Below are 25,162 nucleotides of genomic sequence, written 5' to 3'. Positions count from 1 at the left end.
TATTATATATATAATTATAATAATATAATTATAATATATTATAATTTTTATATCAGTGTTCAATGTTTCTATTACTATAACTATATATGCTAGTCAGAATTTTACTAAGTACTAAACCGTGATTGCTTTTCCTTTTATTCATATCTTTTTGTTTTCCCTAAGGTTAATAATTATCCTATTTTTAAGTTTCTTGCTTTCCTTGTACATATCAGAATTCAACCCCAAATTCTTTCCTAGTGGACACCCTCCCTAGGAGGGTGTCAAGGTTCTTGGCGTCTTCAACAAAGAATTGGACAAAATGTATAAACAAAGCAAGGAAAAATGAAACAACAAAAGCAGAGATGTATTGAAAACGAAAGCACACTCCACAGGGTGGGAGCAGGCCCAAGCAAGCAACTCTAGAGCCTGGTTACAGAATTTTCTGGGGTTTAAATACCCTCTAGAGGTTTCCCATTGTACTTGATGTACACCCTATGTAAATGAAGTAGTGGCCTACCATCAGTTTGATTAGTTGTGGGAGGGGGGCAGGGTTGCAAAGGAAGAAACCTCTGATCCTTTTGTTACTTGGGCATGGAAAACTGGGGTGTTCCTTTTGATTTAGTTCTAGGAATTCAACATGAATTGGCCATAGGTTCCCTGCCTCCAGACCCTATTTTCCTGCCTCAGTTGGTCTCAATATCCCCTCAAGATATTTATTCACACTGGGTTGTCCTATTAGTTTCTTCTAAAAAATCTGAGGTAGAATGTTTTGATCTCCTTCAATCTGGATCACTCGTCCTCTTTTCCAGTCTTCATTGTAAATCTGAGAGTCCCTTTAATGCTTTTCAAGGTTGGATGACTTGTTTGTTTGTCCTGTCTTTCTCTTTCATGGCTCATACCTTCATTTAAGGAATCCATTCCTGGTAGCTTTCTAAGAAAGGTGTATGGGAAGTAAAGTTTTTGAGACCTTGTTTATCTGCAAATGTCTTTATCTTCTCATACATTGATTGATAATTAGGCTAAGGATAGATGATTTGCTTAGAAATAACTTTTCTACAGAACATCAAAGGAAATCTTCCATTGTCTTCTAGCTTCCAGAATTGTTGTTAAGAAATCATAAGTAGCCGGGTGTGGTGGTTCACATCTGTAATCCCAGCACTTTGGGAGGCCGAGGTGGGTGGATCACTTTGAGCTCAGGTGTTCAAGACCAGCCAGGGCAACATGGCAAACCCCCATCTCTACCAAAACTACAAAAAATTAGCTGGGGGTAGTGGTACACACCTGTGGTCCCAGCTACTCAGAAGGCTGAGATAGGAGGATCACTTGAGCCTTGGAGGCAGAGGTTGCACTGAGCCAAGATTGTGCCACTGTACTCCAGCCTGGGTGACAGAGCAAGACGCTGTCTTGGAGGGGGAAAAAAAAGAAGACATAAGCTATTTTGATTATGGAGTCTTTGTATGTGCCCTGGTTTTTCTCTCTGGAAGTTTGTAAAGTTCTCTTTTTGCCAAATGTACCTGTCCTAGGTTTATACTCATCCATTGTGTTGGGCATTCAGTGGGCCATTTCAGTCTGGAAAAATGTCCTTCATTTCTAATAAACAGGATTTTTCACTTTTGTTATTATCTTTCTAATTTCGCAGAGCTCTTTTATTTTTTCTCTGTGTCTTCCTTATTAAAATTAATCAATAAGCCAGGCATGGTGTCATGTGCCTGTAGTCCCAGCTGCCGGAGAGGTTGAGGCAGGAGGATCGCTTGAGCTCAGGAGTTCAGTGAGCTATGATGGTGCCACTGCACTCTAGCCTGGACAACAGAGCAAGCCCTCATCTCTAAAAAATAATAATAATAGGCTGGGCACAGTGGCTCAGGCCTGTAATCCTAGCACTTTCAGGGGCCAAAGTGGAAAGATCGCTTGAGGCCAGGAGTTCAAGACCAACCTGGGCAACATAGCAAGACCCTGACTCTGCAAAAAATTAATAATATAAACTGTATTCTTATTTTCTTCTTTCCTGGATCCATACCATCTCATATCTTTGATTTTGCTAATCAGAATTTTCATTTTTGTTTGTTCTCTATTTCTCTTCTACATAATGTCTGTTTTCTCCGAGTTGCTTTTTTGGGAGGAAGGAGAGGTATTTTGGTCTCTTTCCATAGATGTCTGGTAAATGTTGGTAGTCTATAGTCTATCCATATTTAAAGGTGCAAGACTCAAAAGATAATGGAAGCTCTGAAGACATGAGAGGACTTGTCATTTCTGCACTTCCCTGTAGGTGGAACTGATTTCTCATTTCTTTTTTCTTTTTTTTTTTTTTAAGACGGAGTCTCACTCTGTCGCCCAGGCTAGAGTGCAGTGGCGCGATCTCGACTCACTGCAAGCTCTGCCTCCTGGGTTCACGCCATTCTCCTGCCTCAGCCTCCCGAGTAGCTGGGACTACAGGCCCCCGCCACCATGCCCAGCTAATTTTTTGTATTTTTAATAGAGACGGGGTTTCACCGTGTTGGCCAGGATGGTCTCCATCTCCTGACCTCGTCATCCGCCCGCCTCGGCCTCCCAAAGTGCTGGGATTACAGGCATGAGCCACTGCGCCCAGCCCTGATTTCTCATTTCTAAGAAAATTTCTTGAGTCAAGGTCTTCCCTCTTGGGCTGGTTCAGTTTTACAGAGAAGACATCCAACCTCTTACATGAAGGATGAAGACAGGATGCCAAGGTGTTGGAAGACATGTGTGAGAAGATGGCAAGGGTCTCTGCATTCAGCATGCATATGTTCATTTAGTGCCCCATTTGCTTCAGTGTCTGCTTCCAAGCCGTGGCTGGTATCCCAGTCCAGAGACCATCTGATTTACCTCTCCACAAAGTTAACTTGTAGTCTGCAGGACTGGGGAAGATCTGGAGGTCTAAAAATTTCTTAAACAGCTTTCAAGCCATCCTTTTTTTTTTTTTTTTTTTTTTTTTTGAGGTGGAGTCTCACTCACTCTGGTTGCCCAAGGCTGGAGTGCGGCAGCCCGATCACAGCTCACTGCAGCTTTGACCTCCATGGGGTCAGGTGATCCTCCCGCCTCAGCCTCTTGGGTAGCTGGGACTACTGGCATGCACCACCATGCCTTGCTAATTTTTTGTAGAAACAGGTTTTCACCATGTTGCCCAGGCTGGTCTCAAACTCTTGGACTCAAGCAATCTGTCCACCTCAGCTTCCCAAAGTGCTGGGATTACAAGAGTGAGCCACCATGCCTGGCCACCTCCTACTTATTTCAGTTTACCTCTCTTTCACTGTCACTTCAGAGAAACCTGGTGCTGCCGCTTACAGAGCTTATTGAAGTTGGTTTTTGTTTTTTTTTTAAGTAAATAGGATTAAATAGGATAGCTCTTCTCTGCTGCTGGCTTAGGATTCAGCTTTCTCAATTCCACTAAGTCAATTAAAATGTATTCCTTTGCCTCATTCATAGGCTTCGATTAAACATCATCTTAAAAAAATATGGCACATTGGCTTTATTTGCTTAGTTAATTGGTTGCCTTTAATTTTGTAATCGGCATCTCTCAACCTACTCCCAAATCAAAGACTAAACCCTTGACAATTACCTCACCCCTCATCCATCAGCCTGAGCAACATAACAAGAACCCATCTCTACACCCCTTCTCAGTCACCTTGCACCTGAGGTGATCATCATTCTGCATGGTCATCATTTCATTTCTTTGCTTTCTATGTAGTTTTATTGCATATACATATATTCCTATAAAATATTTTTTTTTACTTTAGTTCCTTTAGCTCTATATTAAAAGGTATCATGCTGTATGTAATCTACTGAGAATTTTATTTTTCACTTACTATTTTATAGTACCAAGACTTGTCCATATTGTTGCCTGTCACTGTAGTTTATTCATATTGACTACTATGTAATATTCTATGTGTATCCTTCATTTGCCTTCTACCTTTCAAAATGTCACTGCTATCATCTTCTCCCCTCTTCTCTTCTTCCTTGTAGATATTTTTCAAAAGTTATTTATTATAATATTAGTGGGGTTTTGGAGGAAACAAAACTAGGTGTGTATTATTCAATCTACTATTTTTACCTAGGTTACCTAAGTGATCATGAAAAGTAGTTTTGACTATATGAGATGTTTTTACCTTACTAACTTATAGAGCCTCAGCCCTGTATAAAGTATGATTCCACTGTGCACACTGTAAACCTTAGTTGTTAACATTAATAGGTGACAATAATATAGAGCTGGCAAGGACTTCTATGGTCATCCAGTCCAACTTTCCACTTGGTTTAGAAATGTTCCTGGTCAGGAAGGCACAGATAGTACTGTTTGACCCTGGAGTTACTTTTGAATACTTATAAATACTTATAACTCAAAGAAAAATGTTGATATTTTAGTTAGGTTTTTTTTTTTTTTTTTTTTTTGTAAAGATGGGTTCTTGCTATGTTGCTCAGGCTGGTCTCAAACTCTTGGTCTCAAAAGATCCTCCCACCTCGGCCTCCCAAAGTGCTGGGATTACAAGCATCAGCCACCATTCCTGGCCTTTAGTTGGCTTTTATAGCCTTACTGCAGTTAAATGTGATGTTTTTGTTAGACTTGTTTAATAATTGAAAATAGCCGAAGGGACCTTTTGTTGCCTGTGGGGAAATCCAGGGATCTGGGGGCCCAGGTTAAGGCTGTGGTTCTGAGCACCATAAATACAACAGACATTGAAACCTTCTCTTTATTTATTTATTTTTTTTTTCTGCACAGGAAAGAAAGAATAAACCTTTTCTTTCTTTTTTCCATTGCAGGGATGTTATCAAGTGGCTGGTCAAAGCAGTAACTGAAGATGGATTGACTCAGCCCCCAAATGGAAATCAAACATCTTCAGGAACAGGAATCTTGAAGGCCGGCAGTAGCCACCCTTCTTCCCAGCCCAACCTGACAAAGAATACCAATCAGCTGTAAGGGGCAGGCAGTTGTCTTTCCTGGGGTTTAGTATTTTAGAGAACAGCACCAATCCCTAAGAGCAGCTTCCCCCAAATTAACAAGATCTTAGAATATAGGCTGATGCTTATTCAAGACTTAGTTTAACTAAAGGCTAATTTTCTAATTTAAAAGGTAGAACAAAACCAGGTGATTTCACCCCTAGAATGAACAGGACTTCGCAAAGTGAATAGGAAGTCACAACGCAGACACAAAACAAATGCTAGAGAACACTGCCCTTCATTTCCTGCATTTCAGGAGACAGTAAAGGGTTACAGCTGCTCATCACTTTAGGTATCTGTTGCCATAGAGAAGGAGTGGTGTGTAATGCGAGTTTTGTTAACTTCGAGTCCTCAAGGACCTGGCTTTCTCTCCCCAGGTCCCAGGAGGAAAATAGCAGTTCAGCCTGCAGGTTCCAACACACGAAGGCAGGTCTCATCACCACAGACTGGACTGGAAAGAAATTCATGGCATTTCTTTTGTGGAGTTGAGAGTGGCCTTGGCATTTTTTGAGAGATGCCAGGATATTAGGGGCTGGGGCTACCCTTGCACAAGTAACCCAGTATTCCATGTCAATCATATTAAAAGCCAGTCACACTGGACATTTCAAATATAACATTTGTGTCTGAATTCACAATGTTATAATCTGGTTGCAGCAACCTGATTTTTATGAAAGGCCTGCAAGTTTAAATTGTTCCCTAAATTATAAATAATTATAACTAATTTAGGAAACAATTTTATGTCTAAAGGGGAATGTTTTGCAACAGTGAAGCATTTGGGCAGATTGAGGAAGGCCCTAAAGTGGCATTCTCCCGCAGGGCCACATAGAGACCCAAGAGGGAGGTGGTGGACACCGTTCCTTCAATGGAAGCTAATATCATATAATAATCATCATAATAAATGTTTATAAATACATGTTAGTAGAAGTAACAATAGAGTCCCCTAAAAGTCAATTTTGTTATGATCTTAACAACAATAATAGGTTGCTACCACTTACCACTAGAGTCCCTATCTGTGACATATTTTATATAGCACTCACAACTTTACAAAATAGATTATATTATTGCTCACCCTTTTTATACATGAGAACACTTGGACTCAGAGCAGTTTAGTAACTTGTCAAAGGTTGAACAGCTTATTATCATTATAGAGACAGAATCTGAGGCTAGAGCTCCTGATCTGGCCCACCTATTGTGTTGCTAGCTGCAGATTTTCTTAAAGTAAAGCCTTTCTTCCATCACAAATAACACATTAGAAAAGACTGATGTCAGGCCAGGCTCACCTTTCTGAGAGGTTACCCAGACACCTAATGCCACATCAGGCTGGCTGTCTCCCACAGTTAGATCTAATGAGAGAGAAGGTCAGGTTCCACCAGGGGAGGTTCTGAGACTGAACTTAGTAAGAACCTATTGTAAAGGAAACAGTAACAGGAGAAAACTGTATGGCAAATACATGTTTTCTCCTGTATCAAAGAAATTTAGATCATTTTAAGTCACTCTGGACCTGTTTCTTCATCTACAAAATAAGGAAGTTAGAGATCAGATGATCCTTATAGTTCTCTAGATCCTTAAGATTGTGTGGTTCTATTTTTGAATTTAAAAGCAGCTTGCTTTTACAGCTCAACCCCAGGTTCTGAGAGGTTCAGATAGTATGTTCTGGCAAAAGGGATTCAGGTAGGTGAAATTGCTAAATAAAAGCATGCTGATGGCTTGAGTAGTTCTCCCTGACCTTGTGTGTGCTTTATAAGTCCTTTAGTAGTCTCTACTCTCGATGTACACTGGTGGGGACTCCTTCCAGCCACAGAGTGGCTCCTTGCCAGACCCTCACACTCATATGTGTCCTATGTTCTGGACTCAGGATTGTGTGCCAGCTTCAGAGGATGCTCTCCATAGCCGTAGAGGTGGACAGGACCCCCACCTGCAGCTCCAATAAAATTGCTGAGATGATGTTTGGGTTTGTGCTGGACATTCCTGAGAGGAGCCAAAGGTGAGTCTTAGTTTTGTTGGGGAGAGCGGTTATTTAAAAGAAAAAAAGAAAGAAAGAAACCTCTTGAAAATCATTTTTATTAGATTAACTTTTCTATCTATGTTACCTGTCAGGAACAGAATTTTACAAGAGAAAATTCCAAACTAATTAAGATAGGAAGACAATAGTAGAAGGATTATTCTCAGGTCTTTAACTTTTGGAAAGGAGGTTCTCAACTAATTATTATTATTTACAACTGAGATATAATTTCTTGGGAAGAGGCACAGTACCCTAAATGGAGCCTAAATTTTCTAACCTTATCAATTTGCCTAACAGTTTTACTCTTCTTTCAATATTTAACTGTTAAGGCTGGGTGCGGTGACTCACGCCTGTAATCCCAGCACTTTGGGAGGCCTAGGCGGGCAGATCACCTAAGGTCAGGAATTCAACTCAGCCTTGGCCAACATGGTGAAACCCTGTCTCTACTAAAAATACAAAACTTAGTTGGGCGTGGTAGTGCACACCTGTAATTTCAGCTACTCGGGAGGCTGAGACACAAGAATCACCTGAACCAGGAGGTGGAGGTTGCAGTGAGCTGAGATCGCTCCACTGCACTCCAGCCTGGGTGACAGAATGAGACTCCATCTCAAAAAAAATAAAAATAAAGGGCGGCTGCAGTGGCTTACACCTATAATCCCAGCACTTTGGGAGGCCAAGTTGGGTAGATCACAAGGTCAGGAGATTGAGACCATCCTGGCTAATGCAGTGAAACCCCGTCTCTACTAAAAATACAAAAAAAAATTAGCCAGATATGGTGGTGGATGCCTGTAGTCCCAGCTGCTCTGGAGGCTGAGGCAGGAGAATGGCGTGAACCCTGGAGGCGGAGCTTGCAGTGAGCTGAGATTGCACCACTGCACTCCAGCCTGGGCGACAGAGCGAGACTCCGTCTCAATAAATAAATAAATAAATTTATTTATTTAACTGTTAAGCCCTGCCTTCTCTGATCTTTATCCATAGGCCTGGCGTAAGTGTTCACTAAAGGTTTGGTGGGTGAATGAAATAGATATATCCAATATTAGGGGATCTAGAGGTGACCCAAGAAAGGAAAGAGTTGGACCTGTAGAATGACCCCAGATAGTAAGAATTAGGAATTCAGTTTCTCTAAGCATGAATTAGTGAAGTATTTCATTAGGAAGGGATAAAGAAATGGTTTTTGGATAAAACCAATGATTCCTTCCTTGAGCCAGTAATTTTAAAATCCAGAGGAAGAAAAATAAACTGGAATGAATATGAATTCATGAACAATTGCTGGTACAGGAAATAAGTATAAGAGAGTCATTGTGTAGTGGTGACCCTTGGGGAAATTATGGTGTATGTTTGTCTGCAGTTCATCTCCGTCAGCTCCATGTCTGCTTCCTATCTCCGTCCCTAAACTGCCAGCTGGCAACCAAGACAACTATTGTGCAGCTCTGGTTTCTTCTATTACAAGAAAATGTCATGCCAAATAGTACTGTAATAGGACTTAATTAAAATACTCTAGTAAGATTAAGACATTTACTGAGCCTCTACAATGTGCCAGTCATTGTCACATTATCTCATTTGTTTTCTGGGTTTTTTTTTTTTCCTATTTTTTCTTTTTTTAATTTAGAAACAGGGTCTTGCTATGTTGCCCATGCTAGTTTTGAACTCCTAGGCTCAAGCATTCCTCCTGCCTCAGCCTCCCAAAGTCTGGGATTACAGGCATGAGCCACCACACCCAACCTTATTTATTTTTCTTATAATGTTATCCCTATTTATTTATTTATTTATTTGTTTTGAGACAGAGTCTGACTCTGTCACCCATGCTGGAGTATGATAGTGGGATCTCAGCTCACTGCAATCTTCGCCTCCTGGGTTCAAGCGATTCTCCTGCCCTAGCCTCCTGGGTGGCTGGGATTATAGGTACACACCCCATACCGAGCTAATTTGTGTATTTTTAGTAGAAATGGGGTTTCACCATGTTGGCCAGGCTAGTCTCAAACTCCTGACCTCAGGTGACCCGCCCACCTCAGCCTCCCAAAGTGCTGGGATTACAGGCATAAACCACAACACCTGGCAATGTTACCTGTATTTAATGAATAAGAAAAGCATTCAAAGAGGTGGAGTTAACTAGCTTAAGTTTATGTAGCTAATCAGGTTCAGAATCCAAATTTAAACCCAGGGCTGCTTAATCCCAAATTCAGTATTCAAAGGAGGCAGTATGTTGTAGTGGTCAGACAGAAGAAAGTGCACATGAATACCATGCTTGCTCTAACACTTTGTCAGGAGTATTTCATTTGGGTCCAATTCCTCTACTATCCATTCATATAAGCCCAGATGCTGGTAAGAAATGGGAAAGCTAAGGAATGGGTAACAAAAACAAATTAGGAATTAAAACAGATGAACATGATTTTTACAAAATCTGGCCCTACTTTAAAATTCTCTCAGAAGGGGCAAATTGACCACTCACTCAAATTATACTAAAAGATACTTTACTTGGCCTTTACCTTGATTTATTTTAATTTTCTAAAGATTAAGTATAATTTATATACAATTAAATTATGTAAACTAACTTGCATACATACCATCCAGTGAGTCTTGACAAATGCATATAGCTTCTTGACCTATCATCTTCCAATTGCTCATTAGTAGTGTATAGAAACCCTGCAACCTTAATAAATTAACTTATCCTAGTAGGATTTTTGTTTGTTTTCCTTAGGATTTTCTACATACACAATCACGTTGTCTAAAAATACAGTTAACCTTATCCTTCCCAATCTGTGTATGCTTTTGCTTTCTTTTTCTTGCCTTATTGCATAGGCTAGTATCTCCAGGAAAATGTTGGCGAAGCAGTGAGAGTAGACATTATTGCCCCATTCCTGATCGTAGGGTGAAAACATCCAGTTTTTGACTATTAAGTGTGACATTAGCTATAAATGTTTCATAGGTGCCCTTTGTCAGATTGAGGGAGCTTCCTTCCACTTCTAGTTTATTATTTTTATGAAGAATGAGTATTGACATTTGCCAAATATCTTGTTTCCATCTATTGAGATAATCATAGTTTTTCTTTTTTATTCTGTTGATGTGGTGTGTTACACTGATTAATTTACTCACATTAAGCCAACTTTGCATTCCTGGAATAAAAACCCTACTTGGTTGTGATGTTATCCTTCTTATATATTGATGGATTCCAGTTGCTAATATTTCATTAAGGGTTTTTGCATCAATGTTTACAAGGGATATTGATATGTAATTTTATTTTGCTGTAATGTTTAATGTTTTCCATAATGTTTCCTTATGCATATTGAAAGAAGATAAGTTGGCCAGGCTGGTCTCGAACTCCTGACCTCAGGTGATCTGCCCACCTCAGCCTCCCAAAACGCTGGTGTGAGCCACCACATGCAGCCTTCTGTGAACAGAATTCTAAGATAAGTTTAAAAAGCAAAATACAAGAGTATGTATATTAAATATACATATCTTTTTGTAAAAAAAAGGATACATTAAAAATACACACAATTCTGATCATTTGTTTAAAAAAGAAACAAAGTTAAGGTAAGCCACAGACTAATAAAATTGCTTACATATAGAGAATGGGTGGGAATGGGATAAAAAGGAGAAAAGGTACTGGGCTGGGTGGTAATGGTGGCAGTGGTGGTGGTAAACACTTCCCTGAATATGCCTTTTTGTGTGGCTATAAACACTTCTTAGAGTCATGTTAAACCACTTACTCCTGAGGTTGCACATTTTTTATGTAAAAAATCAGACCTTGGCAATGACCTTGAGCAGTAGGATACAAATAACTCTCACAAGCTTAGCGTTCCAATAATGGAACACTGGGCATAAATTAAATGTTTTACATACTCAAAAAAAATCAAGTTCATGGGGTGCCAAAAATGGAATACAAACAGAAACAAGTTAACCTAACTGTACTTTAATAAAATAAAGCAGAGCTAGCGTGGTGGCATGCACCCACAGTCCCAGCTACTCAGGAGGCTCAGGTAGGCGGATCACTTGAGTGAAGGAGTATGAGGCCGGCCTCGGCAACACAGCAAAATCCTGTTGGTAATTAATCAATAAAAATGGGGTAAGGAGTGGAGTGACAAGCCCAGGTAACTTTTTTTAAACTTTTTATTTTCATTTTATTTTAAATAATTGTAGATTCACAGGAAATTGCAAAACCTTTTACAAGTACTGTGTGTCCTTTACACTGTTCTCCCCCAGATACAAGAAGAACTATAACTGTAGTACAATATCACAAATAGGAAATTTACATTGGTACAATCCAGGACTTTATTCAGTTCTACCCATTTTCTTGCAGTCATTTGTGTGAAGCTCTTTTTAGTTCTATTACATGTGTAGATTTATATAACCATCACTGCAGTCAAGATGTATAACTGTTCCATCATCACAAGGATTCCTTGTGCTACCCTTTTATAGCCACAATCATCCATCCTCCCCAGCTACTGGCAAACACTCATCTGTTCTCTGTCTGTGTCAAAGTCACTTAAAACACAATATTTGGACTAAATGTCATAATGGTAAAGACAAAATGAACTCTAGTTAGTAGGTTTCTTTTTTGCAGAGATTCAAAAACTATTTTATGTGTATTCTAGGATTAAACATATAAATACATTGTGGATGCTGAGAGCGAAGTTTCTCACTGTCAGAGAAAAGAGTTACACATATGAAAAGGGGAAAGGATAGAATGAACTCTGTGGTACTGGATTGGAATTGGAGGTATCAGTATGAACCTGTGGTTCCTAATAAATATAGAGAGATATAGGAATAGATGTAGATGTGTGAAGGCTTATTTACATACATACATATATATATATATATATTATATATATTTTTTTTTTTTTTTTTTTTTTGAGACAATAAGTCTCAGTCTGTCTCCCAGGCTGGAGTGCAGTGGTGCGATCTCGGCTCACTAGCAAGCCCGCCTGCCCGGGTTCACGCCATTCTCCTGGCCTCAGCCTCCCGAGTAGCTGGGACTATAGGTGCCTGCCACCATGCCCAGCTAATTTTTTGTATTTTTAGTGAGATGGGGTTTCACTGTGTTAGCCCAGGATGGTCTCGATCTCCTGATCCTCATGGGGGGGATCACCCACCTCAGCCTCCCCACAGTGCTAGAATTACAGCATGAGCCACCGTGCCTGCCCTATTTACATATATTATATATACACATACGTTATGTGTGTATTCATACATATGTTTCCTACCTCTGCCCACTGAGAAAGCATAGAAGCAATTATGTCTTAGTAAGTAGCTGGAGCACACATGATACCAGATTTTTGTTTTTAAATTCCAGTTGCATGAAAGGGAACCAGGGGCCAGGTGGTGGTGGCTCACGCCTGTAATCCCAGCACTTTGGGAGGCCAAGATGGGTGATCACTGAGGTCAGCAAGTTAAGACCACCCTGGCCAACCATGGTGTAACCCTGTCTTACTAAAAATAAAAAATTAATGGCGTGGTGGCATACACCTGTTATCTCAGCTACTTGGGAGGCTGAGGCAGGAGAATGCTTGAAACCAGGAGGTGAGGTTGCGGTGAGCCGAGATCCGCACCACTCACTCCAGCCTGGCAACAGAGCAAAGTCTCCATCTCAAAAAAAAAAAAAAAAAAAAAACAAAGGGAACCAGAATTAGCCCTGCGTCGTGAACACACCTGTAATCCCAGCTACTTGGGAGGCTGAGGCAAGGAGGGAAATCAACTTGAACACTGGAGGCAGAGGTTGCAGTGAGCCAAGCACCACTGCTCTCCAGCCTGGGCTGTGGAGCAAGACTCCATCCTCAAAATAAATAAAAAGAATGTATAAATGGAACCATTTGGTATGTAACCTTTTGGGACTGGCTTCTTCACTCAGCATAATTCCCTGTGAATTCATCGCAGGTTGGGGATTTTTTTGGTGTTTTGTTTTTGTTTTGTTTGAGACAGGGTCTCACTTCTGTCACCCAGACTGGAGTGCAATGGTGCTAATCTAAGCTCACCCAACCTCCACCTCCCCAGGTTCAAGTGTTCTCCTGCCTACCTCCCGAGTAGTTGAGAATTACAGGTGCGTACCACCACGCCAGTTAAGTTTTTGTATTTGGTAGTAGAAACGGGTTTCGCTGTGTTGGCCAGGCTGGTCTTGAACTCTCCAGACCTCAGTTGATTCGCCCACTTTGGCCTCCCAAAGTGCTGGATTACAGGTGTGAGCCACCGCACCTGGCCTAATATATATTTTTAGTTTTTTTTTTTTTTTTTTTTTTTTTTTTGCCCTAACCTCTCTTATCTTCTGGGAATCTAAGTGTACATATAGATCTGTTCCACAGATCACTGAAGCTCTATGTTTTCTATTGCTGTTTAGTTTCATTTATTTTGTTTTCTCTCTCCCTCTCTCTCTCTCGTCTTTAAAATCTCTGTTCCTTTTATTCCCCCAATGCCCAATCTGCTGTTAAGTCTATTATTGTATTTTTAGAATCTAGAGTTGACATTTGGTTCCTTTTTGTTCTTTTTGCTGCAGGTCTTCATCTAGTCACTCATTATGTACATCTGAATTTACTTGCTTGCTTTTGAAAATCTTGAACATAGTTATAATAGCTGTCTAAAAGCCCCTCACAACTAATTCCCACGTTTGTATCACCTCCTGGTGTTTCTGTGGACATTTGCTCCTGGTTATGAATTAAATCTTCCTGGTTTTTTTTACTTGTCTGGTAATTTTTATTGTGTGCTGGACATTGTGGGCACTACATTGTTGAGAGTCTGGATTTTGCTCTCTTTCTTTAAAGAGCATTGACTTTTATTCTGGCAGGCAGTTAATTTGCTGGCAGATTAGCTTTTTCCTGTTGAGGCTTGTTTCTAGGATTTGTGAGGATGGTTCCACAGCAGCCCTTATTAAGGAGCTACATTCTTGAGGCTTAGTCTTTCTGGGGTCTCAACTGAATGTCCACGATATTCTGTGAGATCTCTCCACACTGACTCCTTGAAACACCAGTATCTTTCAGCACTCTGAGATCTCCAGAATTCCCAGCCAGCTTGCAGCCCCCTAGTAGCTGTTCTCCACCAGGCTTTTGGGGCTTCCCCGTTCCCTTACACACATTTCCCGAGCACCCTCTTCTCTGACACGAGTTCCAGACACCTCAGCTGTCCTAAACTCCAGTCTCTGTTTTGCCTGCCCAAGAAGCCCACTGTCTTCTATTTTGGACCCACACCTTCCTCTGCCTTCATTAGAAAGTGCCCCCAGCAAGAAATCTGAGAGGTAGATGAAGTTTACCACCTTTGTTTCCCTTCTCTCAAGAATCACAGTCCTGCCGGGCACAGTGGCTCATTCATATAATCCTAGCATTTTGGGAGGCAGTGGGGGTGGATCACCTAAGGTCAGGAGCTTGAGAGCAGCCTGGCCAACATGGTGAAACACGTCTCTACTAAAAATACAAAAATTAGTTGGGCATGGTGGTGGGCACCTATAATCCCAGCTGCTCAGGAGGCTGAGGTAGGAGAATTGCTTGAACCTGGGGGTTGGGGGCAGAGGTTGCAGTGAGCTGAGATCAGGCCACTTCACTCCAGCCTGGGCAAAAGAGCAAAACTTTGTCTCAAAAAAAAAAAAAAAAAATCACAGTCCTTTGTAGGAAGTTCTCCAATGCCTGAAAATGGTTGTTTTCTGTATTTTCTCTGGATGACAGAAAGGAAAGTCCAAAACAATTACTGTGTTGAGGCTAGATCTAGATGTTGGCCTTTCTTTTTTCTTTGTATCTTTTTCTTTGAGATGGAGTCTGGCTGTGTTGACCAGGCTGGAGTACAGTGGTGCGATCTCGGCTCACTGCAACCTCCACCTCCTGGGTTGAAGTGATTCTCCTGCCTCAGCCTCCCAAGTAGCTGGGACTACAGGCACACACTGCCACGCCTGGCTAATTTTTTTGTATTTTAGTAGAGATGGGGTATCACCGTTGTTGCCCAGGCTGGTCTCGAACTCCTGAGTTCAAGCAATCCACCCGCCTCGGCCTCCCAAAGTGCTAGGACTACAGGCGTGAGCCACTGTGCCTGGCCTTGTTTTTAAATTTTTAATTTGAATTGCTATAGGTAATTCTATCTACAGCTCCTACTGTGTTGAATATATTGAAATTATGTCCTTGTCCTTTGTAGATCTCTGAGTTTACCATCTGCAGATTATAAAGCAAGCCCTGGCATAAAAATTAGAAGAGAAAAGTTTCAGATAAAAAAATATTATGGCCAGGCACAGTGGCTCATGCCTGTAATCCCAACACTTTGGGAAACCAGCGTGGGAAGATTGTTTAAGGCCAGCCCTGACAACATAGTGAGACCCCATCTCTACAAAAAAATAATTAGCCGGGACAGTGGCATACTCCTATAGTTCTAGCTACTTGGGAGGCTGAGGTCAGAGGATCACTTTGAACCCAAGAGATTGAGACTGCAGTGTGTGATGATCACACCACTGCACTCCAGCCTGGGTGACAGAGTGAGACCTGTCAGAAAGGCGGGGTGTGGGCTGAGGGATGAAGGGAGGGAGAGGGAGGGAGGAAGGGAGTGGTGGGCGGAGGGAGGGAGAGAGAGAGAGAGAAGAGAGAGAAAGAAATACCTCCTGCCTTGGGCCTTTTTTGCCCCTCCTAGACCACTCTCACCAGTGCTTCTGCCTCCATAGGAAGGCCACTTGCAGTCCCCTGACCAAATGCACCCTCTTCTGTGTATCTCTGGAGCACCACTAGCACTTCGCATACGAGCACACTTGCCCTGCACATTTTTAAGTTCCTTTTGCGTACCCCTTGCCCCTGTTTAACTATCAGCTTTTTGAGAGTGGCTCCCTCTTTTATTTATCTTATTCCTTGTGCCAAATAGTATTTGGCACATCATAGGCATTCAGAAATATTCTCATGATGAATTCTGATAGTTACAATGTGTAGTAATTATTTTTAATGTGTCCTAAACTTGTCTTTGTCAAAGGTGAAAGACTTTTTCCTCATTCTAGCCATTGCTAATCCAACAAACCCATTTCTACCCTTTCCACAGGTTGTGTGATTCTGTAGGCCTCCATGGTATTCCTTCTTAACTGTCTTTTTTAGGACAAATGTTGTTCATTCAGGGTGAATTGTGGCTTATGTTCTTTGAAACACAGTTGTGGTTAACTCCCTCTTCCTCTTCTCCACACAGAGAGATGTTCTTTACTACCATGGAAAGCCACCTTCTGCGCTGCAAAGTGTTAGAAATCATATTCCTCCATAGCTGCGAGACACCCACCCGCCTGCCTCTGTCTCTGGCTCAGGCCCTCTACTTTCTGAATAATTCTACATCACTGCTCAAGTGTCAGGTACATTTTTTCCTGCTCAATTTCAGACCTAGAGCACCTTTCTTTGCTCTAAACCCAAACCCTTCCCATAGGATTTTAGCTTAAAACACAACTGTTTGAGCATTCTGTGAAGGTGAATTGAAAACTGTACAAAAATTTTAACTGGGGAAGGCATTTATTATCAATCAATTTTACTATCTCTACAGTCAGATAAAAGCCAGTGGCAGACTTGGGACGAATTGGTTGAGCATCTGCAGTTTCTGTTGTCCAGTTATCAACATGTTTTAAGAGGTAAGGAGCGTTTATTCACAAGTGGAGTTGTGGGATTCTCAGTGGACATTTGTATTAATCATAACTACACAGGAGATTCTAATTTGTTGACATTGTTCCTTGGTTGTATGTAACTTATTAAAGGGATAAGAAATGACATAGCTGGAGTCACCACTGTGAAAAAGAATTCACATATTCTTGTTATGGCTGACAATTCATGGTCCTCGTAGTTGTAAGTTTGTGTAGGTAAGCAGAAGTCATCAGAACCTCCAGCCTGGCCAACATGGTGAAATCCTGTCTCTACTAAAAATACAAAAATTAGCCAGGCGTGGTGGTACACGCCTGTACTCCCAGCTACTCAGGAGGTTGAAGCAGGAGAATCGCTTGAACCCAGGAGGCAGAGGTTACAGGGAGCCAAGATCATGCCACTGCATTCCAGCCTGGGCAACAGAGTGAGACCCTGTCTCAAGGGGGAAAAAAAACAGAGAAGTCATCAGAACCTGAGAAGGAGTCATGAATGACCTGAAGACCCCTGGCATCCTCCCTTGGCCTGTCACTGCAGCATCTTTGCTCAGTGACTGTGGACATTGTAAACATTGTAAACATCTGTCAATACGATGTAAGTACAGAGCAAATCAGGAGCAAGGTGAACATGTACATTTTGCAGAAGATGTAAGATACCCTAAGTCTATGAAAGTGGCTCTTCAGAGCTGCTCAGGTCACAGGTGAAGCCAGTGACCAGTGACGATGTAGGAGAGTTAGACCAGGTAACCCTCAGAAGGTAAATGTTGACCAGGATAATGATAGAATAGCTGCTTCAAATGAGAATGATTTTATTAGCCAAGGATTAATGAGGCCTGTGGGAAAACGGAAGAACTGATGAATTATTAATTACTAGAGGAAAACCAGTAACTTGCTAGGGGAGAAACCCGGCATTTTTCCTGGATGTGATTGATGGAGAAGGATGTATCATAATGTATGTAATGTTCTTGCCAAAAGTTTATGACCGCGATCCAATGGCCAGTACACTTCAGACAAAACCAGATGGAGTGACCTTTTATAAAATAACTGACCTGTACTTTTTTAAAGTGCTAGTGTCTTAAAAACAAAGACAGACTGAGATACTCTTCCATATTTAAGAGAAACTAAAGCACATAAATACTAAATGCAATGCATGACCCTAGGCTGGATCCTGAACAGGAGAAAAGAAATCATAAATGGGGAGACAAGAGTTTTCCAGAAAGAAGGAACAGCATGTCCTAGAGCCTTGAGGCAAGAAGTTGCTTAGTGTGAGTCCAAGGAACATAGAACAAACTAGCAGGGCAAGGCTATAGTACATTGTTTGAACAATTGGTAAAACTTTAATAGATTAGATAACAGTATTGTGTGGATACTGAATTCCCTATTTTTGATAATCATACTGGATTGTGATAGTTAATGTCCTTGGCCTCAGGAAATCCATACTGAAGTACTGAGGGTAGAGGGCGCAGTGTCTGCAACTTATTCCCGAATAGTAAGCGACAAAAATGTATAAGTGAAGTGCACATGCCCATGATCATATTGAGGTTTATTTTAACTCAGTAATGGCATTTGGGAAGGTAAGATAGCCCTCAGACCCTCTCAGGCCAGGAATTGACAAAGCTGTTGTAGAGACGTTTAAAAAAAAAAAAAAGTTCTGGATTTAAGACAGAAAGTCTGAGTTTAAATCCCAACTTCACCATTTACTCCGTGTTGGGCAGCTAACTATGTCTCTAGGCCTCGGTTTCTTCCTTCTGTAGAATGGGGATGATAGTATGTAACTTGCAAGGATTATTCTTGAGTGTGAAAAAAGTATTAAGTGTTTAATGTTTATTGAATCTGTCTTCCTGTGTTCCTGGGCAGAGGTAGGCTAAGGGTCTTCTCTGTGTTTCGGACTCTTGTAACTAACACTTAAAAGAGTACATTGTCAGCCAGGCATGGTGGCTCACGCCTGTAATCCCAGCACTTTGGGAGGCCAAGGTGGATAAATCATAAGGTCAGGAGTTCAAGACCAGCCTGACCAACATGGTGAAACCCTGTCTCTACTAAAAATACAAAAAATTAGCTGGGCATAGTGGCGGGGTCCTGTAATCCCAGCTACTCAGGAGGCTGAAGCAGGAGAATCATTTGAACCTGGGAGGCGGAGGTTGCAGTGAGCCAAGATCGCACCACTGCACACCAGCCCTGGCGACAGAGTAAGACTCTGTCTCAAAAAAAATAAACAAAAGAGTATGTTGTCCAGTTCATGCATGATATGTGGTTGTGCAGTTTGTGCATTTTGTAGCACCCTCAAAGAAAGGTGCATGTCCTTCTCAGAACAAAGACCCGAAGGCAAGTTCCAGGTGTTCTTAGCTTCAAGGAGGCTTATGTAATTGTTTTGGAGAGTACCAGAAAGGTTAATATTAAACAGCTTGTTTTAAAGTTCACCTTTCACATTTTTTATTCCTTACTATTTCAATTCCCAGGGAATACACCTATCATGGGCAATAATGACTTAAGATGGAAACGGAATCTACTTTTATTATAGAATATTTTTTATGTTTTGATAAGAGAGAGAAAGGCCTCAGACCAGTATATATTGACAAAGAATAAATGGGGTGTGTTGCAATGCTGTTTTATCCTTAATGTTCGTTCCAGCTTCTTTGAGGTCCAAGAGTTGGGAAGGAGGAAAATTAGCACTAGTAGTTTGAAAACATTGTCCTGCAAAGAACACAGCCTAATGGTACCCTGCAATAGTCAGCGTCCTTGTCAGTCAGTAAGCATCTTACTGTGAGGGCCCCTTCGTCATCTCTGCCTTCTACACGTGGTCTGTGGATGTGGTTGAGGGCGTTTTGAGATTAGTCTGAGTTGTCTAGCTCCACTAGTTGTCTAGCTGCACGAGTGGGAGAAGAAGGGAAGGGATTAGAGAGCCTAAGCTTTCCCTTTGTTTAGGGGAACTCTCAGCGTGGAGGAAGAGAGGAAAAGAGATTAGGTAAATTCACCTGCACTGGCTTATATAATCCAAAAACCTTGTGAAGGTATCACCCCCCTGTTACAGATGGGAAAACAAAGGCTGAGAGAAAAGTAGATGCAGAGCCAGGATTCAAACAGGTCTGTCAGAGACACGGACTCTGGGCTGTCAGTTGAGCTCAAGTTCTTGTTCTTCGACTGAGAGAATCAGTCCTCCCACCCCAGCTGCATAGCCATGTGGCTCAAGTTTCAGCCTCTGCAAAATTACAAAGTGCTGCCTGTCATGGAGTTTATGAGTATGAATTCTAGGGATTTGAACATATAATACTTAAATGAACAAATGCATGCTTTTCCTGAATCCCGCTCATCTGGCCAGCATAGCTTACAGAAGTCAGTCACAGTCATTCTGAGGACAGTCACACACACAGTCTCCCTGCAAGGAGCCCTGTCCATGGATGGGGAAAAGCAGAAGCAGGTAGGATCGGTTGGTCCTAAATGAATAATCACACAAGTAACCTATAGTTACAATTAAAGTAAATGCTATGAAAGAAGTACAAGTGCACAAAATCTATTTTTGGAGGGACCCAGGAAGGCCTCCCTGAAGAAGTGATACCTCATCTAAGACATTAAGTAGGCAGGGCACGGTGGCTCACTCCTGTAATCCTAACACTTTGGGATGCCGAGGTGGATGATCACCTGAGGTCAGGAGTTCAAGACCAGCCTGGCCAACATGGCAAAACCTCATCTCTACTAAAAATACAAAAATTAGCTGGGTATGGTGGTAGGTGCCTGTAATCCCAGCTACTCGGGAGGCTGAGACAGGAGAATCAGTTGACCCTGGGAAGCAGAGGTTGCAGTGAGCTGAGATCATGCCACTGCACTCCAGCCTGGGTGGCAGAGCAAGACTCCGTCTCAAAAATAAATAAAGACATGAAGTAATGGTATTAGCCAGGCAAATGGGAAGACAAGAGTTTTCCAGAAAGAAGGAACTGCATGTCCAAGGGCCTTGAGGCAAAAAGATGCTTAGTGAGTCCAAGGAACATAGAACAAGCTAGCAGGGCAAGGATGTAGTGAGTAAGGGGAGAATAACACTAAATGAAACTAGAGTAGTCCATGGGGCAGGTTGTGAAGGGCCATCTTGGCCATGCTAAGGAAATTCAGCTGGTTCCTAGAACAGCGTGAAGCCATCAAAGTGGTTAGTTCCAAGTAAGGGAGTGTCATGATCAGATCTGCAAATATAAAAGGCCGCTCTACCTGATGTGTAGCAAATCATTTGGCAGAGGGCCAGAGGAGGGGTAATGGTGACAAGGGTGTGGCAAGGACGGAAGGACAGTGGAGAAGGCAGTGGATGGGACAGAAGCACTTCGAATATAACTTTGACAGGGCTTAAGTGACTGAGTCTGAAGGATGACTCCCAGGGTTCTGCCATTGCTGACATGGAGAAAGATCTGCAAGGAAGATCAGGAGCTCAGGTTTGACATATTAGGTAGGCCTGTCCTATAGTGATGATGGTGGTGGTGGTAATGATGACGATGATGATGATGATGATGATGATGATGATGATGATAAAAAAAAATAGCTGACTCTTTTATTGATCCAAAACTACTAACAATACTATCAGCTGAAATATCTTGACTGAGGCATTATGGCTCAAACCCTTTTCAATGCTAAATGTCCTCATACGGTAATCAGCAGCCTCTGATATAACAATTCTCATCTTACCGAAGCATAAAATCCAAGGCCTTGCTGACTAGACCAGCAGGGCTGAAGTCCACTGGCCAGGGTTTCCTCCCCCATGGACAGTGCTGAGATGGGCGCTGCTAACATTTGCTTCTTTAACTTTCCTGCAGGATTTAATAAACTCCAAATGCTTCTTGCTTCCCCTCTAAGTATCCCTGTCCCACCCTATTCAGTCAACTTTTTTCCCACTTCTTTCAAAATCATTTTTATATTTTTCAGAGTGGCACATGCCTTAAGAAAATCAAAGTCTACAAAAAGGCTCTTTTCTTCCCAAGACCGTTCTTAACAAGTCACAAATGAAACAGCTCATATTTCCCTGTTTACAACCCTCTAAGTCTACAGATACCCTGTTTTGCTCTCAAAGGCCGAACTCCACATTATAATGTGGCCTACCCTACCTTCCAATCTCATCTAGTACTTCTCTCCCTTTTATTACTCTGATTTTTTTTTAGTTTCTCAATTTATGAAGTCATTACTTTATGTTAGCTGAAAAACTTTAGGTATCAAATGTAATCTCCATTGCCTTCCATGGATGCAATTAACATGTGGTATATGCATCCCCAGTGCTTCCACCCAGTTCCAGCGGCTGGGAAGTCCAAGGTTGAGGGGCTGCACACGGGAAGGACTTCTTGCTGCGTCTTACCATGGCAGAAGGCTTACTACCTGACTTTCTGTCTAGTTCTCAAAGTATGCTTTTCCTCAGGGCATTTGCTTTTGCTGTCCTCCATGGACAGCTTTTCCCTTTGACCTTTGCATGGCTGCCTCCTCATCCGTCCATACTCAGCTCACAGACCCTCCCTGGCTAGAGTGGGCTGCTTCCCTTATTCCCCTCAATGTTACTGTTTATCACCGCATCTGATTTATTTATTTGATTGCATTTGCCGCAGACTACAATCAATATTGTTGACTAACTTATTGTCAGGCTTCCTGCAACTAGAATATCAGTCTACAAGGACTGGGCCCAAGGCTCTGAATTCCACTGTGTCCCCAGACTCTAGCCAGTTCCAGATGTGCAGCAGGTGCTCAGTAGATGTGTGCTGTTTGAATGTTGAAAGGGCCTTGCACTTCCATCTCGAGGCAGCTTTGTTTCCTGTGTTTCCAGACTTTCTGAATACGCTGTTGTATACTTACTATACTTCTTCGCAGATTACAGACTTTAGTTTTGAGAGATTTTACTTTTCAGTCATTTCATCTGAAAGTTGAGAAAAAAACATATTGAATGTATTACTTGAAAATGTAACCTGATATACTGCTTAAAATGATTTATTCTGTGTCCTAAATCTGGACACAGCGTAGCTCAATCCTTTTAATAACTGCTAGTGAAAATGCCATCATCCCCATTTGATAAATGAGGAGACTGAGAAATGATGGTGTACTTATGTGCAACTGGAAGTCTTCAAGTCCCCAGAACTCTCAATACATTTGCCTAATGTGACCTTGTGCTCATTTGCCTCAATTCCACATGCTTCTAGAATCTACTGTGGATGGGCTTAACTTTTTGTTTTCTTGAGTGTTTTCATTTTTAGACCTACGGTAAAGTTGAAAGAATAGCACAACGAATGCCCATATATATATACCATTTACGTTGTCATTAGCTGCTAAGATTTTGACACATTTGGTTTACCTATCGATTCATTTATGTACCGTTTTTTCTGTAACAGTTGATAAGTACACCATTATAATTCTATTGCTTAAGTACTTCAGCATGTATCTCTAAGCATAAGGATATTGTACTTCATACACTATGCATTATCACACTCACGAAACTTGTTTTGTTTTTTTGTTTTGAGGTGGAGTCTAGCTCTGTCGCCCAGGCTGGAGTGCAGTGGCGCAATCTTGGCTCACTACAACCTCCACCTCCTGGGTTCAAGCAATTCTCCCACCTCAGCCTTCCGAGTAGCTGGGATTACAGGCACGCACCACCATGCCTAGTTAAATTTTTTGTATTTTTAGTAGAGACAGGGTTTCACCATATTGGCCAGGCTGGTTTCAAACTCCTGACCTCAGGTGATCTGCCCACCTCAGCCTCCCAAAGTGCTGGAATGACAGGCATAAGCCACCACACCCAGCCATGAAACTTGTTCTTGATAGCATATTATCTAATAGTGTCCCAGTAATATCCTTTTTTGGTGGTTGATTTTAGATTGAGCCAGGATACAGTCAAATATGAAGCATTGTACTTGGTGGTCATACTCTTTGGTCTCCTTCAGTCTAGCACAGTTCCCAGCTTTTACTTGTCTTTCATAGTAGATATTTTTTAAGAGTCCAGGCCAGTTATTTTGTAAATGTCCCATAACTGAGATTGTTAATTGCTTACTCATGATCACACTTATGTTAAATACTGTTGACAAGAACAAGAACATGGAATAGACCAGGCATGGTGGCTCACACCTGTAATCCCAGCACTTTGGGAGGCCGAGGCAGGCGGATCACTTAAGGTCAGGAGTATACACACACACATACACCCCTGAGACTGGGTAATTTATAAAGAAAAGAAGTTTAATTGGCTCACAGTTCTACAGGCTATACAGGAGGCATAGTGGCTTTTGCTTGTAGTGAGGCCTCAGGAAACACAATCATGGCTGAACAGGAAGCAGGCATGTCTTACGTGGCCAGAGCAGAAGAAAGAGTGAGGTGCTACATACACACTTTAAACCACCAGACCTCACAATAACTCATTATCACTAGAACAGCACCAAGGGGATGGTGCTAAACCATTCATGAGAAATCACCCCCACCAGGCCCCACCTCCAACATTAGGGATTATAATTTGGGATTGTCTAGTTGTTTATTCATGATCATACTCATGTTAAATACTACTGGCTAGAACATGGAATAGATGAAGATGTCTGATTGTTTCCCCAGTATTTTCATTTTTTGACCACTTTTTATGTGATCATAAAAAATGACACAGATCCAAACCATATCACTTTAATGTAAAACTTAAGGACCCTAGAGAACCGAGAACAAAGGGCCTTCTGGAAGTGGAGTTACTGCAGGTACTCACATAGCCTTCGACTTGTATCCCTGTAGCTAGTCAACAAGTCTTTGCCAAGACTCTACCTACCTACCAAAATTAGACTTCTTAAAAAAGGAATAAAAAGCAGTTCAGAGCACCCAACTGACTTTTTCCCTCTTGCAGAACACTTAAGGAGTTCCGTGATCGACCGAAAGGACTTAATAATCAAAAGGATTAAGCCCAAACCCCAGCAAGGAGATGACATCACAGTGGTGGACGTAGAGAAGCAGATTGAGGCCTTCCGCCACCGCCTGATCCAGATGCTGGGGGAGCCTCTTGTCCCCCAACTCCAAGACAAAGTGCACTTGTTGAAGCTCCTGCTCTTCTATGCTGCGGACTTGAACCCTGACGCAGAGCCCTCTCAAAAGGGCTGGAGCAGCTCCTGAGGGCCTGCCAAGCACTGAATGCCAAGAATACCTCCTGAACTCTATCTCCAACTACTTAAAAGCTCCAAAAGTAGGAAAAGTGGCTAAAATCTTACAAGACCAAACCTATATTATTTAATCAGTAGGTTGTAATTTCTAACTCTAGTATAAATATCTTTAAATAATCCTATCCTAGCCTATTCTCAAATATGGCTTAAATATACAAGGTATATATATTTTTTAATAAATTATACTTTTTTTGAAACAGGTTAATACTGTGTGCACCACGTTTAACATTTTTATTCAAGATGTGGAAAAATCCCTCTGCTGAACCCACTCTACACACCAATATTATGTCATTCAGGGTACCAACGACCTGTTTCAGGAGAGACGTTCATTTTTCCCTAATGAAATGCAAGCATTCTATGTTAGACCTATTATATTGCCTATTAATTTGACTTTGTAATAAATAGAGGGTAGAAACAAAAGGATCAAGTGTGTTACAAAACACTTGATGTTAAAAGGAGACAATAAAAAGGCAATGGTTTTTCAAAATACCAAGTTCACTGTGACTCTGGGTAGGCAGAGTGGAATAACTATTGTTAAAAGGA

At 41.6% G+C, this 25,162-nt stretch overlaps 1 protein-coding gene across 1 annotated transcript in view; it reads left to right on the top strand.

The window, feature by feature from the left end:
• SIMC1 (SUMO interacting motifs containing 1) overlaps window positions 1-25,108 on the top strand; it is a 92,990-nt gene extending 67,882 nt beyond the window's left edge. Inside the window, exons 7-11 of the mRNA XM_017896031.1 lie at window positions 4,750-4,902; window positions 6,782-6,910; window positions 16,055-16,211; window positions 16,397-16,481; window positions 24,310-25,108. Of these exons, the coding sequence (XP_017751520.1) occupies window positions 4,750-4,902; window positions 6,782-6,910; window positions 16,055-16,211; window positions 16,397-16,481; window positions 24,310-24,572 (787 nt within the window). The 3' untranslated portion in view covers window positions 24,573-25,108. The remainder of the gene's footprint in view (window positions 1-4,749; window positions 4,903-6,781; window positions 6,911-16,054; window positions 16,212-16,396; window positions 16,482-24,309) is intronic.
• Window positions 25,109-25,162: the final 54 nt, after the last annotated feature.

This window comes from Rhinopithecus bieti, unplaced genomic scaffold (genome assembly GCF_001698545.2).
Source record: "Rhinopithecus bieti isolate Rb0 unplaced genomic scaffold, ASM169854v2 scaffold_26546, whole genome shotgun sequence".
In the NCBI taxonomy this organism is placed as follows: Eukaryota; Metazoa; Chordata; class Mammalia; order Primates; family Cercopithecidae; genus Rhinopithecus; species Rhinopithecus bieti.
This window is presented reverse-complemented; position numbering and strand designations above follow the sequence as displayed.